At 46.8% G+C, this 16,377-nt stretch overlaps 1 protein-coding gene across 1 annotated transcript in view; it reads left to right on the forward strand.

Annotated features, from left to right (window-relative positions):
* The first annotated feature begins 3,445 nt into the window (after positions 1-3,445).
* LOC147101921 (uncharacterized) overlaps positions 3,446-16,377 on the forward strand; it is a 94,041-nt gene continuing 81,109 nt past the window's right edge. The window contains exon 1 of the mRNA XM_085965997.1: positions 3,446-5,134. Coding sequence (XP_085822123.1) covers positions 3,492-5,120 — 1,629 coding nt within the window. The 5' untranslated portion in view covers positions 3,446-3,491 and the 3' untranslated portion in view covers positions 5,121-5,134. The remainder of the gene's footprint in view (positions 5,135-16,377) is intronic.

Below are 16,377 nucleotides of genomic sequence, written 5' to 3' on the forward strand. Positions count from 1 at the left end.
TGCCTCTAATAGATATACACACTGAATGATACACACTGCCTCTAATAGATATACACACTGAATGATACACACTGCCTCTAATAGATATATACACTGAATGATACACACTGCCTCTAATAGATATACACACTGAATGGTACACACTGCCTCTAATAGATATACACACTGAATGGTACACACTGCCTCTAATAGATATACACACTGAATGGTACACACTGTCTCTAATAGATATACACACTGATTGGTACACACTGCCTCTAATAGATATACACACTGAATGGTACACACTGCCTCTTATAGATATACACACTGAATGATACACACTTCCTCTAATAGATATACACACTGAATAGTACACACTGCCTCTGATAGGTATACACACTGAATGGTACACTCTGCCTCAAATAGATATACACACTTAATGGTACACACTGCCTCTAATAGATATACTCACTGAATGGTACACACTGCCTCTCATTGATATACACACTGAATGGTACACACTGCCTCTAATACATATACACCATGAATGGTACACACTACCTCTAATAGATATACCCACTGAATGGTACACACTGCCTTTAATAGATATACACACTGAATGCTGCACACTGCCTCTAATAGATATACACACTGAATGGTACACACTGCCTCTAATAGATATACACACTGAATGATACACACTGCCTCTAATTGATATACACACTGAATGGTGCACACTCCCTCTCATAGATATACACACTGAATGATACACACTGCCTCTAATAGATATACACACTGAATGGTACACACTGCCTCTAATAGATATAAACACTGAATGGTACACACTGCCTCTAATAGATATACACACTGAATGGTACACACTTCCTCTAATAGATATACACACTGAATGATACACACTGCCTCTAATAGATATACACACTGAATGATACAGACTTCCTCTAATAGATATACACACTGAATGGTACACACTGCCTCTAATAGATATACACACTGAATGATACACACTTCCTCTAATAGATATACACACTGAATGATACACACTGCCTCTAATAGATATACACACTGAATGATACAGACTTCCTCTAATAGATATACACACTGAATGGTACACACTGCCTCAAATAGATATACACACTTAATGGTACACACTGCCTCTAATAGATATACACACTGAATGGTACACACTGCCTCTAATAGATATACACACTGAATGGTACACACTGCCTCTAATAGATATACACACTGAATGATACAGACTTCCTCTAATAGATATACACACTGAATGGTACACACTGCCTCAAATAGATATACACACTGAATGGTACGCACTGCCTCTAATAGATATACACACTGAATGGTACACACTGCCTCTAATAGATATACACACTGAATGGTACAAAAGAAAAGTAACTCTTGCATTTATATAGCGCCTTTGACAACCTCCGGATGTCTCAAAGCTCTTGACAGCCAATGAATTACTTTTGATGAGTTGTCGCTGTTGTAATGTGGAAAACGCCGCAGCCAATCTGCGCACAGCAAGCTCCCACAAACAGCAATGTGATTATGACCAGATAATCTGTTTTAGTGTTATTGATTGAGGGATAAATATTGGTCAGCACCACAGGGAGAACTCCCCTGCTCTTCTTCGAAATAGTGCCATGGGATCTTTTATGTTCACCTAAGAGGACAGATAGGGCCTCTCTGTTTAAGGTCTCATCGAAAGATGGTACCTCCGACGGTGCCGCACTCCCTCGGCACTGCACTGGAGTGCCATCCGAGCTTGTTGTGCTCAAGTCTCTTGAGAGTTGCTAATAGACATACTCATTGAATGGTACACACAACCTCTAATACTTATACACACTGAATGTTACATATCAGCATTTGTCTAAATGAATGTCTCGATGGGCTGAATGGCCAACTTCACTTCCTGATGTTTCCAAGCTGAAGTTGGAAACATCTGAAAACAAAGCAGCTGATAACGTATGTCCCAGCACTGAGGCATCGAGAGAGAGGCAGAGTACCGATCACCCAGCACTGACACCACTCTTTTCATTTTTCACTTCCTCGAACACACTCATTGTAAGACTCTTTTAACCCTTTTAGAAGTGTAGCCAGTATCAGCAGTCAGTAACATTCCATCTCTAATACAAAAAGAAAATACTGCAGATGCTGGAAATCTGAAACATAAACAGAAAATGCTGGAGATACTCAGCAGGTCAGGCAGCATCTGTGAAGAGAGAAACAGAGTTAACGTTTCAGGTCGATGATGAAAGGTTCAAGTTCTGACGAAAGGTCATCGACCTGAAACGTTAACTCTGTTTCTCTTTTCACAGATGCTGCCTGACCTGCTGAGTGTCTCCAGCATTTTCTGTTTTTATTTAACATTCCATCTCCATTCATTTATCAGTGCAGATCTCATTATGACCAAATCTAGTTCACCTTTAATGTAGAATAACATCCCAAGGCACTTCACAGAAACATCAAAGGGAAATGAACAGCAAGCCAAAGAAGGAGATCTTTGGAGTGACTAGAAGCTTGGTTTAAGAAGTGGCTTTTAAGAAGGAGGAGAGAGAGGTGGAGAGGCGGAGAGGTTTAGGGATGGAATTTCAGATCTTAGGGCCTAGATGGCTGATGGCACAGCTGCCAATCGTGGAGTGAAGCAAAAGGGGGTTTGCACAGGAGGCCAGAGTCAAAGGAACACAGAGTTCTTGGGAGAGTGGGGTTGGACTGGAGGAGGTTACAGAGATAGGGAGGGGCAAGGCCATAAAAAGATTTAAATACAAGTATGGGAATTTGAAATTTGAGGCATCAGGTGAGGGAGCCAATGTAGGTCAGTGAGGACAAGACTGTAAGGGAACTGCATGCATGCAGGATAGGATATGGACAGATTTTTGGATGAGCTGAAGTTTATGGAGTGCGCAAGCTGCACTTTCTGAGGCTGGGGCAGAGACAGGCGATGTTGCTGAGGTGATGGAGAGGATTTGGGGTGGAATACAGGCTAAAGACTGATGAGTGCTGGTTCCCAATAGGTCCTTGATGCAGTAATGGCAAATGGAAAAATACTGAGAATGCTGGAAATCTGAAATAGAAACAGAAAATGCTGGAAATACTGAGCAGGTCAGGGAGCCTTGATGCAGTAATTCAGTGTTAAAGGAGTAACTATATAGTTTATTGTTTTATACCCCGTTGAAGTGCTTCTATTCACAGTCTGAGAGTGTCACTTACCCAGGTATATAATGTGGTTCTGGGGCGAAGAGACTGTATTTCTTAGTATTCATCCTCTTGATGCAGTCTGTTGCTAATTGTTGGATGTTTAGGAGCCTCAAGGCACAACACCTTTCTTACTGTCAGTGTCAAGCAGTTACTAAGCAACCAGCTTACAGTGCCCATGACAACAGCATTGGCACCACTGCCAGTCAGCAGTCCTCAACTTGCTGCTTGTTGCTGAGGCGATCTTTGGGAATAAAGACACTGTCCTTGCAGCGAACATGATGGGCTCATCAATCCCGTTCCGGTCCCACTGGCCAAAAGTAAGTGTAGATAGCAATGGCCATTTCTTAACTGTGATACGGGCAAATGTGGGGACGCACGAGGCGGGCAATTTGATATCCCGTAAACCCGCTTATCGTGGGAGAGCCCCCCTCCACCCGCCTCGGCGCCATTTAATGAAAGAGAAATATTTCCCTCATGGCAGCCAACAATTTCAAACCCTGCTCGCTCAGTACCAAGCAAGGACTATGGTGCAATCTGGACTGGAATGTGTGGGAATACACATCCCAACCCCAGCGGAGCAGCGAACTCTGGATCAAGCCTTGCAAGCCCGTCAAGGAACTGGAACAAGACCTTCATTAGCTGCCCAAGCCATAACAGCCAATCAGTCCCAGGGAGCTCAGCCGGACAGCCAAGGCAGCCAGACAGGCACTGCCCAGGGCAATCAAGGAACATCAGCACCTCAGGGCCCTGACAATTCTGAGGCAGGTCAAATGAGATATTGCCTGGAGAGCCGAGGAACTGGAGGACTTTCTCAGGGAGGGATTCCAAATGGATCATTAGCCTGCCCACAGACTAGGATGTCCCCGTCACAAGAATTTCAGCCACAATGCCTGTGTGAGATAATGACTGGGACTTATTGCCCATGTAAGGCTAGAGCTTCAGTACAGGGCCCACAAAACCAGCAAGGAACAGGTTCATTGCTCACATCACCCGCTCAACCACCAGAGAACTTGGAAACATCTCCCACTGAACCACCAGAGAACTTGGAAGCATCTCCCACTGAACCACCAGAGAACTTGGAAACATCTCCCACTGAACCACCAGAGAACTTGGAAACATCTCCCTCTGAACCACCAGAGAACTTGGAAACATCTCCCTCTGAACCACGAGAGAACTTGGAAACATCTCCCACTGAACCACCAGAGAACTTGGAAACATCTCCCTCTGAACCACCAGAGAACTTGGAAACATCTCCCTCTGAACCACCAGAGAACTTGGAAACATCTCCCTCTGAACCACGAGAGAACTTGGAAACAACTCCCTCTGAACCACGAGAGAACTTGGAAACATCTCCCACTGAACCACGAGAGAACTTGGAAACATCTCCCTCTGAACCACGAGAGAACTTGGAAACATCTCCCACTGAACCACGAGAGAACTTGGAAACATCTCCCTCTGAACCACGAGAGAACTTGGAAACATCTCCCACTGAAGCACCAGAGAACTTGGAAACATCTCCCACTGAAGCACCAGAGAACTTGGAAACATCTCCCACTGAAGCTCCAGAGGACTTGGAAACATCTCCCACTGAAGCACCAGAGAACTTGGAAACATCTCCCACTGAAGCTCCAGAGAACTTGGAAACATCTCCCACTGAAGCTCCAGAGGACTTGGAAACATCTCCCACTGAAGCTCCAGAGAACTTGGAAACATCTCCCACTGAAGCTCCAGAGGACTTGGAAACATCTCCCACTGAAGCACCAGAGGACTTGGAAACATCTCCCACTGAAGCTCCAGAGGACTTGGAAACATCTCCCACTGAAGCTCCAGAGAACTTGGAAACATCTCCCACTGAAGCTCCAGAGAACTTGGAAACATCTCCCACTGAAGCACCAGAGGACTGATACATCACCATCAGGTAATCACACATATAACTTGGAGGAAAAATGACCCCTTTTAAAAATCAGGCAGTTTAGGTTGATGATTTTAGTATTTTGTATAAATAGCCTCAGTTAATTATATACTGGGTGGAATCACTGAGGAATTCCTGCCCTAACCTGGCATCAGCACAAATCAAGGAGAGATATTGAACATGAAATTATTTTCCGCTGTGTCCAGCTACTTCACACTGTTGAGGTTAAAACATCTCCCATGCATTGTCCCTCCTCACCCTGATAATATCACCTACACTCAATGACAGAAAGACACGCTCAAGTTTTTTTTAATAAAGAAATGCTTGTGGATAAATCTCCATTTCTCCAGGAAAATAACTCCTTACCATTCCTGTCACTCCCGGCAGTAAGGTGGACACATGAAATGTTGAGTATGATACATACAGGAGATAAAAACCTGGCAAAGCTCTAACCATGCTTCCAAAGGACCGGTGAGAGACCATCCCTGGGTGTTGGGCCCAGTTGGACCATTACTGAATGCAATTTTGAAACATGCAGTTGAATTGTTTTATGATATCATGAGGAAACTATTCTGACATCATAAAAAGAGTAAGATGAATCAGAGAGGACACCAGATGAGCCCTGAAGGGTAAGTGATGTTCCACCAGAGTCGGTTCCAGTAGAAATTGTGACTGTGTCTCCTAATCATATAATACACGTTCTAGAACAATATGTTGAGGAAGAAACTAGGGAGCAAGGCTATTTTAGTTTTAGTATAGGATGCGGCTGCTGCCAACGAAATAAAATAGTTGCGCATGCACGGTTCCAGTTTTTTTTTGGCTTGTTCACTAACTGGGGAAAAGAGATTGCTGCTGCTAAACGGAGCCGCGTCGGGAAAATAAAATTAAAGTTAAAAGTTGAATTCGTGTTTCTATCGGCTTATGAAAGTTAACGGCCTAGAAATTCAGTATCGCCATGTTTGGGGCGCTACAGCCGGGCGTTCGCTAAATTTAGCGCCCGGCGCAACTTAGCGCCACCTTCGCCGATATTCAGTTGCATCGCCCCAAGAGGTTGCTGCTGCGCTAAAGCAGGCGATGCACGACTATCATAAGGCGCTAAGCCGGCGAGCTGGGGTGCTACCACCGAGGGCGGGCGCAGCGCAGGTGCGGCGAGTTGCTGATTGAAGGCAGACACACTGGCGCCGGTCAGCTCTTAAAGGAGGAGGGTGGATTTGTTTGGCTGCCACGCCCTGCACACTGCAGCCCTGAATCAAGGCCTGAACATAGCTGCTTCAACAGTTCAACGCCCACGACTATGGAGAAGGCCAGGGAGCGAGCGCAGCACTTCAGCGAGGGTGCCCTGAAGGTACTGGTTGGCGCAGTGGAACGCAGGTGACTTGTCCTCTTCCCTGAAGGTGGCAGGAGGCCGCTGCCCAACGAGTATAGAAAAGCCTGGAGGGAGATGGCAAACAGGGTGACCTCCAACAGCATGGTTGCCAGGACTCCTGTGCAATGCAGAAAAAAGTTCAACGACCTCACTCGGGTTGTCAGGGTGAGTACCCTTTCCAGTATCCTCCTCATCCCTGCATGTGCACCTCATTTTGTGGCCAAAGGGACCTGAAAGCCCCAATGCCTAGCCCTCATCCAGCAGCTATGGGACTCTCATGAAAATCACTTGCACATTCAGCACTTTACACACTGTCAGGGCTATTCCACCATGGGAGGCAGTGCAGGCAAGATCAGGGCTTGACACTGTCAGGGCTATTCCACCATGGGAGGCAGTGCAGGCACAATCAGGGCTTGACACTGTCAGGGCTATTCCACCATGGGAGGCAGTGCAGGCAAGATGAGGGCTTGACACTGTCAGGGCTATTCCACCATGGGAGGCAGTGCAGGCAAGATGAGGGCTTGACACTGTCAGGGCTATTCCACCATGGGAGGCAGTGCAGGCAAGATCAGGGCTTGACACTGTCAGGGCTATTCCACCATGGGAGGCAGTGCAGGCAAGATCAGGGCTTGACACTGTCAGGGCTAGTCCACCATGGGAGGCAGTGCAGGCAAGATCAGGGCTTGACACTGTACCTAGAGGCGTTCCTTTCTCTTGCAGGGCAAGCTGGCCCACAACCGCAGGCAGCAGCGACAGACCGGGGGAGGCCGTCCTGACCTCAAACAGCTCAGCGACCTGGAGCAGCGTGTGGAGCGCATTATGGCAGGCTGGCTGATTGGCCCCGTCGCCAGTGGAGATGCCGATCCTGTTCTGGGCAGCAATGGTAAGGTCATCACCTTTTTGACCTCTCTCTTTCCACTTGCGCCTCACACCAGCATCCTTTGCCACTATCGAACCAATGCAGTGCATAGCAGCACTCATGCCTTCCTCGCTGCTGCCCTGTCCTCACTCTAAAGCAACTCTTGTGCCTTCCTGCTTTCAGATGCTGAATCGCCAGGTGAGGAGGCGGGCCCTCAAGCTGGCACTGTGTCTGATTCTGAAATTGAGGAGGAGAAAAAGTAAGCCGGCCCATCAGTGACACCCTCAGCCGAGGCAGCCCATGGCCATGATGGGGACATGTCTTCCCTGGAGGGGAGCAGGGGGCAAGGGTCTGAGGAGAGTGAAGCTCCGAGGCCCAGCGGGCTGCAGCAACATGGGAGGGGTGGGGAAGCTCGGCGGCCTTCTCCCCGGAGGGAGAGTCTGGCCTCGAGTCCTGCTACGGTGAGCGCAGAGGAGGTGCGGCTCCTTGCTGAAATGGGCGCCCAGGCTGAGCGCAGGCACACTGAGCTCATGGCTGCAGTGGCAAGGATGTCTGACTCCATAGAGTCACTGGCAAGGAGTGTACAGGAATTCGGGGCAGCACAGGCCAGGAGTCTGCAGGACTTCGCGGCAGCACAGGTTAGGAGCCAGCAGGACTTTGCTGCATCACAGGCGGCTTCCAGCCAAGTGCTCAGTCGTGCCGTGCAGTCACTGGCTGGTGTGATGCAGACACAGACCAGGGCCACACGGGAACTAACTGCTGCCACCCTCGCTGGATCGGCCAGGCATCGACGGGGCCCTCGCCGCGCCGCAGCAGCCAAGCAGTCTGTGCTTCAGCAGATTGCTGCGCATGCTGCAGTGCTGGCCCGTGCGAGTGCCAGTGTATCAGCCGACCAGGGAGTGCCTGTGCTCTGTCAGGTTGGCAGCATTCCTGCAGCCAACACTGTCACTCCTCCACTGCAGCTGCCACCACCCGTAGGACAGACTGCTGCCGCCCAAGCAGAGTTGGAGCAGTCAGCAGCCGGGCCCTCCAGGCCCAGAGCTGGTCCAGGCCGTCCCCCAAGGGCATCTGCCGTCTCACCATCTGACCCTCAGCAGCCTTCCCCCAGCCTTGCTGTAGCCACTGGGGTCCCATTGAGGAGGAGCTGCAGGGCGGGAAGGGGCCACTCGCGGAAGCGAGGCGGATCACCCTCGCAGGGGAAAAAGTAGACGTTGTGGCCAAATGTTTTTTTTATATATGAGGCCGAGAAGGTTTTTTGATATATGAAGGCCGAGACTGTTATGTTTTTGGATATATGAAGGCCCAGATTGTTGTTTGTTTTTTATAAAGGCCGAGGATCATGGTCATTTTTGTTTAACTGCTTTTTTCATTTTCTGTAGGTTGTGAGAGCCAGTTATGTCTCTGACTGTTTTTTGGGGGGTTTCTCTGAATTAGTTTGTCATGCGGGAAGGGCAGAGAGTTTGCACAGTAAAAAATTTTCTTTAATCGCATTGTCCATGTTTGCTTTTTGAACTATTTGTTGCCTTGACCGGCTGAAGGCTTGCGGAGCGGCTCCATTCATCTTCTTTCATTGGCACAAGCCATTCCCTGAGAGGGGGCCTAGAACCGAGTTGCAATAAGCCGCCGACGGACGGCCCTTGCACTTTGTGCCTCCCTCCCATCTTGGTGCTCCTCTTCCTCCTCCTCCTCTGGTGGTCCTCCAATGTCTGCTGGCAGTGGCTGAGTCCTGAGGATAGCCAGGTTGTGCAGCATGCAGCACACTACAATGAAATGGGAGACTCGCTCAGGCGAGTACTGTAGGGCTTCCCCGGAACGATCCAGACAGCGGAACCATTGTTTGAGCACGCCGATTGTGTGCTCAATAATGTTCCTGGTTGCTTGATGGCTGTCATTGTATTGCTCTTCAGCAGGGGTGCTGGGCGCACGGAGCGGGGTCATCAGCCAGGTGCACAAAGGATAGCCTTTGTCCCCGAGAAGCCATCCTCGTGGGTGAGCCTGGGCTTCGAAAATGTCTGCCACAGAAGTCTGGCGCAGGATGAAGGCATCGTGGCTGCTGCCTGGAAAGCGGGCATTGACAGCTAGTATGAGCTGCCTGTGGTCATACACCAACTGCACGTTGAGCGAATGGTAGCCCTTCCGGTTGTGGTAATCCTCGGCATTCTTTAGACGTGCCCGCAAAGCCACATGTGTGCAGTCAGTGGCGCCCTGGACCATGGGGAAGCCCGCTAATACTGCAAATACCATTGCACGCTCTTGCTGCTTGTCCAGGATCATGGGGAAGGAGATAAACTGACGTCTCCTTCTGAAATGTACCGCGAACTGGGAGATGTTGGCAATGTCCCCAGTAGTGGATTGGAAGGAGCCGGTGGCATAGAAGTTGAGAGCCACCGTCACCTTCACTGCCACCGACAGAGACGTCCTGCTCCTCAGCTGTGGCTGCAAATCTCTGCGAAGCAGGTGGCAGATCTCAGTGACAACCTCCCTTCTGAATCGCAGCCTCCAAACACACTGCTCCTCAGACATGTTCAGATATGAGAACTGCTGGTGGTATACCCTGGGTGGGTAAGGCCTCCTGTTGGCCCTTCTCCATCTGGCCATGACTGGCACTCTCTCACAGCATCTCTGAGCCCTTTGAATGCAATGCAGTAAGCCAACGTTTCCACCCATGGCAGCCCCCATTATATGTGGCAACTCAAGGCTATGGCTGAAAGTTAAATCCAAGTGCAAAGCTCTGGCCTGAAGCCAGAAGTACCTGTGTGAGCACTGAGTCAAACCAGAAAGCTCTCTCCCTTTGTCTCTCTCCAAATATCCGTCTCTCACACAGAAGGAGTGGAACAAAATGGCTGCCACTTATAATGCAGGAGGAGTTCCCTTTAATTAGTGCCCCCCGCGCCCCGCAGCGACTGGGAACTGTTCCCCTCTACCAGTCGCTGGGGGCGCCAGGCGCACAGAAGGGCGGCGCCACTGAAGTTCCGGTTCGGGGCGTACCAAGGGCGTTGCACCATGAAATGACGTCAGGATCTGCGCGCGCAGCTGAGCCGGTGCTGCGGTTTTGCGCCGCCGCTAAATCTTGAGTGAAGTTCACGAGAGACGCAGATCATGCCGCGCCCGGGCGCTAGCTGCTTAGCGCCCCACTTCTCCTCCTAAGGCACTAGCGGCTGGCGCTAACAACTGAATTTTTAGACCAACATTTAAAAAAAAAATCCGAGTTAAATAAAAGTGAAAAACTCTATATTTTCTTTTTTTTTTTAAAAAGCCACAGCTTTCCGGCTATTTCCACGCCTCACTGCATTTCTGAGGTGAGAGAGAGAGAGCTCTCCATCTTCTCTGGGAATGAGAGAGTCAATTACCAAGTGGCCTCCTGCACCAGCAGAACTCAGCAAATGTCCATTTTTATTATTTTTTCTATTCCTTTCCCTTCACACAGAGCTTTCTCCTTGATTTATGCGCAGAATGCATCTGCACAGCATCTGGTTCATTGGCAGCAGTCACTCTGTTTAGTATAATGTAATGAGACAGGGTTAATTAGTAATCTTATACTATAGGATCCTCTGGGGAAGAGTGATCATAATATGATAGAGTTTCATATTAAGTTTGAGAGTGGCGTGGTTAAGTCCGAAACTAGGGTCTTAAATTTAAACAAAGCCAATAAGGAGGTATGAGGCATGAGTTGTCTAAGATAGATTGGGAAATTAGATTAAAAGATATGATGGTAGATAAGCAATGGCAAACATTTATAGAAATAATTCATAATTCTCAACGAATATACATTCCCTTGAGGAATAAAAACTCCACTGGAAAAGTGGTAAACCATGGCTAAGTAGAGAAATTAAGCATAGTATTAAATTAAAAGACGAGGCCAATGTTGCCAAAAAGAATAGTAAGTCTGAGGATTGGGAGGGTTTTAAAAAATCAGCAAAGGATGACAAAGAAATTGATCAAGAGGGAAAAAATAGAATATGAGAGTAAACTAGCAAGAAATATAAAAACAGATTGTAAGAGATTTTACAAGTATGTAAAAAGGGAGAGATTGGCGAAAGTAAACATCCCTTAGAGGCAGAGACAGGAGAAATTATAATGGGGAATAAGGAAATGGCAGAGATGTTAAACAAATATTTTGTGTCTGTCTTCACAATAGAAGACACAAAGAACATACCGGAAATTGTGGGGAACCAAGGGTCTATTGAGGGTGAGGAACTTAAAGTAATTAATATTAGTAAAGACAAAGTACTGGAGAAACTAATGGGACTAAAAGCCAACAAATCCTCTGGACCTGAGGCCTACATCCTAGGGTTCTAAACGAGGTGGCTGCAGAGATAGTGGATGCATTGGCTGTGATCTTCCAAAATTCCATAGATTCTAGAATGGTCCCTGTGGATTAAAAGGTAGCAAATGTAACCCTGCTATTCAAGAAAGGAGGGAGTAAGAAAACAGGGAATTAAAGGCCAGTTACATAAGAACATAAGAACATAAGAAATAGGAGCAGGAATAGGCCACTTGGCCGCTCGAGCCTGCTCCGCCATTCAATAAGATCATGGCTGATCTTGGGCTCAAAGCCACTTCCCTGCCAACTCCTCATACCCCTTCACTCCCTCCGTTATGTTGCAAAAATCTGTCTATCTCCACCTTAAATGTATTTAATGACCCAGCCTCCACGGCTCTCTGGGGCAGAGAATTCCACAGATTTACGACCCTCTGAGAGAAGAAATTCCTCCTCATCGCAGTTCTAAAAGGGAGACCTGTGGCGGAGCCACCAGAGGACTCAAAGCAGTTGTACATAATTCCTTTAACAGCAATGTAGTTATAGCCTGTGTCTGTACCTTTAATTACACTGTTTAACTATACTCTGCCTAGTTACCTTTACAGCGCGGTCTTAACGTGATGACGTCATGCCATTCGTCACGTGATCCCCCAATGGCGGGAGGAACGTGATGACGTCATGACGTCCGCCATCGGACCAGCCCAGCAGTCCTCGTGGAGCCTTGAGAGAGAACAGACCTGTATTCGATGTATCCCAGCAGTTTCCAGTTTAAACCTGTTTTGTTCCATTAAAGTTCGTTGTTTAATTGCCTGAGTCGAACTCAGTCTTTTCATTAGGAACCTCCGTTCCTACAGACCCTTTATTGTGAAACTATGCCCCCGAGTTCTAGATTTCCCCACGAGGGGAAACATCCTCTCTGCACCTACCTTGTCGAGCCCCCTCAGTATCTTATATGATTTAATAAAATCACCTCTCATTCTTCTAAATTCCAATGAGTATAGGCCCACCCTGCTCAACCTTTCATAAGTCAACCCCCTCATCTCTGGAATTAACCTAGTGAATCGTCTCTGAATTGCCTCCAATGCAAGTATATCCTTCCTTAAATAAGGAGACCAAAACTGTACGCAGTACTCAAGGTGTGGTCTCACCAATACCCTGTACAGTTGCAGCAGGGCTTCCCTGCTTTTATACTCCAACCCCCTTGCAATAAAGGCCAACATTCCATTTGCCTTTTTGATTAGCATGCTAACTTTTTGTGTTTCATGCACAAGGACCCCTAGGTCCCTCTGAACTGTAGTATTTTGTAATCTCTCTCTATTTAAATAATAACGTGCTTTTTTATTTTTCCAGCCAAAGTGGATAACCTCGCACTTTCCCACATCATACTCCATCTGCCAAATGTTTGCCCACTCACTTAGCCTGTCTATATCCCTTTGCAGATTCTTTGAGTCCTCTGCACAACTTGCTTTCCCACCCATCTTTGTATCATCTGCAAACTTGGCTACATTACACGCGGTCCCTTCATCCAAGTCATTAATGTAGATTGTAAATAGTTGAGGCCCCAGCACCGATCCTTGTGGCACCCCACTAGTTACTGTTTGCCAACCGGAAAATGACCCATTTATCCCGACTCTGCTTTCTGTTAGTTAGCCAATTCTCTATTCATGCTAATATATTACCCCCAACTCCATGAGCTCTTATCTTATGCAGTAGCCTTTTATGTGGCACCTTATCGAATGCCTTCTGGAAATCCAAATACACCACATCCACTGGCTCACCTTTATCTACCCTGCTCGTTACATCCTCAAAGAACTCCAGCAAATTTGTTAAACATGATTTCCCTTTCATAAAACCATGCTGACTCTGCTTGACTGCATTATGATTTTCCAAATGCCCTGCTATCGCTTCCTTAATGAAGGACTCCAGCATTTTCCCAACGACAGATGTTAGGCTAACTGGTCTATAGTTCCCTGCTTTCTGTCTCCCTCCTTTCTTAAACAGGGGTGTTACATTTGCAGTTTTCAAATCCGCTGGGACCTCTCCAGAGGCCAGGGAATTTTGGTATATTGCAACCAATGCATCCACTATCTCTGCAGCCACTTCTTTTAAGACCCTGGGATGCAGGCCATCTGGTCCAGGGGACTTGTCGTCTTTTAGTCCCATTATTTTACCAAGTACTTTTCCTTAGTGATAGTGATTGTCTTTAGTTCCCCCCTCCCTGTGGCCCCTTGATTATCCATTATTGGGATGTTGTTAGTGTTTTCTACCGTGAAGACAGATACAAAATATTTGTTCAGAGTCCCTGCCATTTCCCCGTTCCCCATTATTAATTCTCCATTCTCATCCTCTAAGGGACCAATGTTTACTTTAGCTGCTCACTTACTTTTTATATACCTGTAGAAGCTCTTACTATCTGTTTTAATGTTTCTTGCCAGTTTACTCTCAAAATTCATCTTCGCTCTCATTATTTTTTTAGTCATCCTTTGCTGGTTTTTAAATATTTCCCAATCCTCTGGTCTCCCACCAATCTTGACAACATTGTATGCCTTCATTTTCAATTTGATACCATCCTTTACTTCCTTAGTTAGCCATGGATGGTACTCCCTTCTCTTAAAATCTTTCTTTCTCACTGGAATATATTTCTGTTGAGAGTTATGAAATATCTCCTTAATATGTCCGCCACTGCATTTCAACTGTCTTACCTTTTCATTTATTTTTCCAGTCCACTTTAGCCAGTTCTGCCCTCATGCCACTGTAATTGCCTTTGTTTAAGGTCAAGACACTGGTTTGAGATACAACTTTCTCACCCGCCAACTGAATTTGAAATTCAACCATGTTATGATCACTCTTACCTAGAGGATCCTTTACTATGAGATAATTTATTAATTCTGTCTCATTACACAGTACCAGATCCAAGATAGCCTGCTCCCTGGTTGGTTCCATTATACACTGCTTTGGAAACCATCCTGGATACACTCTATGAACTCCTCCTCAAGGCTACCATGGCCAATTTGATTTGACCAATCAATATGGAGATTAAAATCACCCATGACTATTACTGTACCTTTTTTACAGGCCTCCATTATTTGTTGATTTATACTCTGCCCAACAGTATTGCTACTGTTCGGGGGCCTGTAGGCTACGCCCACCAGAGACTTTTTCCCCTTATTATTTTTTATAGCCTGACATCAGGAGTAGGGAAAATGCTAGAATCTATTATTAAGGACATGGTAACAGGGCGTTTAGAAAATCACAATATGATTAGGCAGAGTCAACATGGATTTATGAAAGGAAAATTGTGTTTGAGGGTATTACTAGCAGGGTAGATAAGGGGGAACCAGTGGATGTGGTGTATTTGGTTTTCAGAAGGCATTTGATAAGGTGCCACATGAAAGGTTGTTACACAAGATAAAGGCTCATGGGATTGGGAGGTGATATATTAGCCTGGATAGAGGATTGGGGGCAAGGTATTGACTTGGATAGAGAACTGGTTGGCGGACAGAAAGCAAAGAGTTGGAATAAACGGGTCATTTTCCGAGTGGCAGGCAGTGACTAGTGGGGTACCGCAAGGATCGGTCCTAGGACCCCAGCTGTTCACAATATATATTAATGATCTGGACGAGGGAATTGGATGTAATATCTCCAAATTTGGAGATGACACAAAGCTGGGTGGGAGGGTAAGCTGTGAGGAGGATGTCGTGAAACTCCAGCACGATTTGGACAGGTTGGGTGATTGGGCAGAAACATGTCAAATGCACTATAATGTGGATAAATGTGAGGTTATCCACTTTGGTGGCAAAAACAGGAAGGCAGATTATTATTTGAATGGCAATAGATTGGGAGAAGGGGAAGTGCAAAGAGACCTGGGTGTTCTTGTGCACCAGTCGCTGAAGGTAAGCATGCAGGTGCAGCAGGCGGTTAAGAAGGCAAATGGTATGTTGGCCTTCGTAGCAAGAGGGTTCGAGTACAGGAACAAGGATGTCTTGCTACAGTTGTACAGGGCCTTGGTGAGACCGCACCTTGAGTATTGTGTGCAGTTTTGGTCGCCTTACCTGAGGAAGGACGTTCTTGCCATGGAAGGAGTGCAGCGAAGATTCACCAGGCTGATACCTGGGATGGCAGGAATGACGTATGAGGAGAGATTGTGTCGATTGGGCTTATACTCACTGGAGTTTAGACGATTGAGAGGGGATCTCATCGAAACTTATAAAATTCTGTCAGGCCTAGACAGACTAGATGCTGGAACGATGTACTCGATGGTCAGGGAGTCCAGAACCAGGGGTCATAGTCTAAGGATAAGGGGTAAGCCATTTAGGACTGAAATGAGGAGGAATTTCTTCACCCAGAGAGTGGTGAACCTGTGGAATTCTCTGCCACAGAGGGCGGTGGAAGCCAGTTCATTAAATATATTCAAGAAAGAGTTGGATATATTTCTTAAGGCTAAAGGGATCAAGGGATATGGGGAGAAGGCAGGGACAGGGTACTGAATTTGGATGATCAGCCATGATCTCATTGAATGGCGGAGCAGGCTCGAAGGGCCGAATGGCCTACTCCTGCTCCTATCTTCTATGTTTCTATGTTTCTATTGGTTAAAGGACAGAAAACAGAGAATAGGAATAAACGGGTCATTTTCAGGTTGGCAGGATGTAACTTGTTGGGTACCGCAAGGATCAGTGTTGGGGCCTCAGCTATTCACAATCTATATTAATGACTTAGATGAAGGGACCGAGTGTAATATATTCAAGTTTACTGATGATTCAAAG

The sequence above is a fragment of the Somniosus microcephalus genome, chromosome 23, assembly GCF_052327205.1.
Source record: "Somniosus microcephalus isolate GS21.2 chromosome 23, FLI_Smic_1.0, whole genome shotgun sequence".
Classification (NCBI taxonomy): domain Eukaryota; kingdom Metazoa; phylum Chordata; class Chondrichthyes; order Squaliformes; family Somniosidae; genus Somniosus; species Somniosus microcephalus.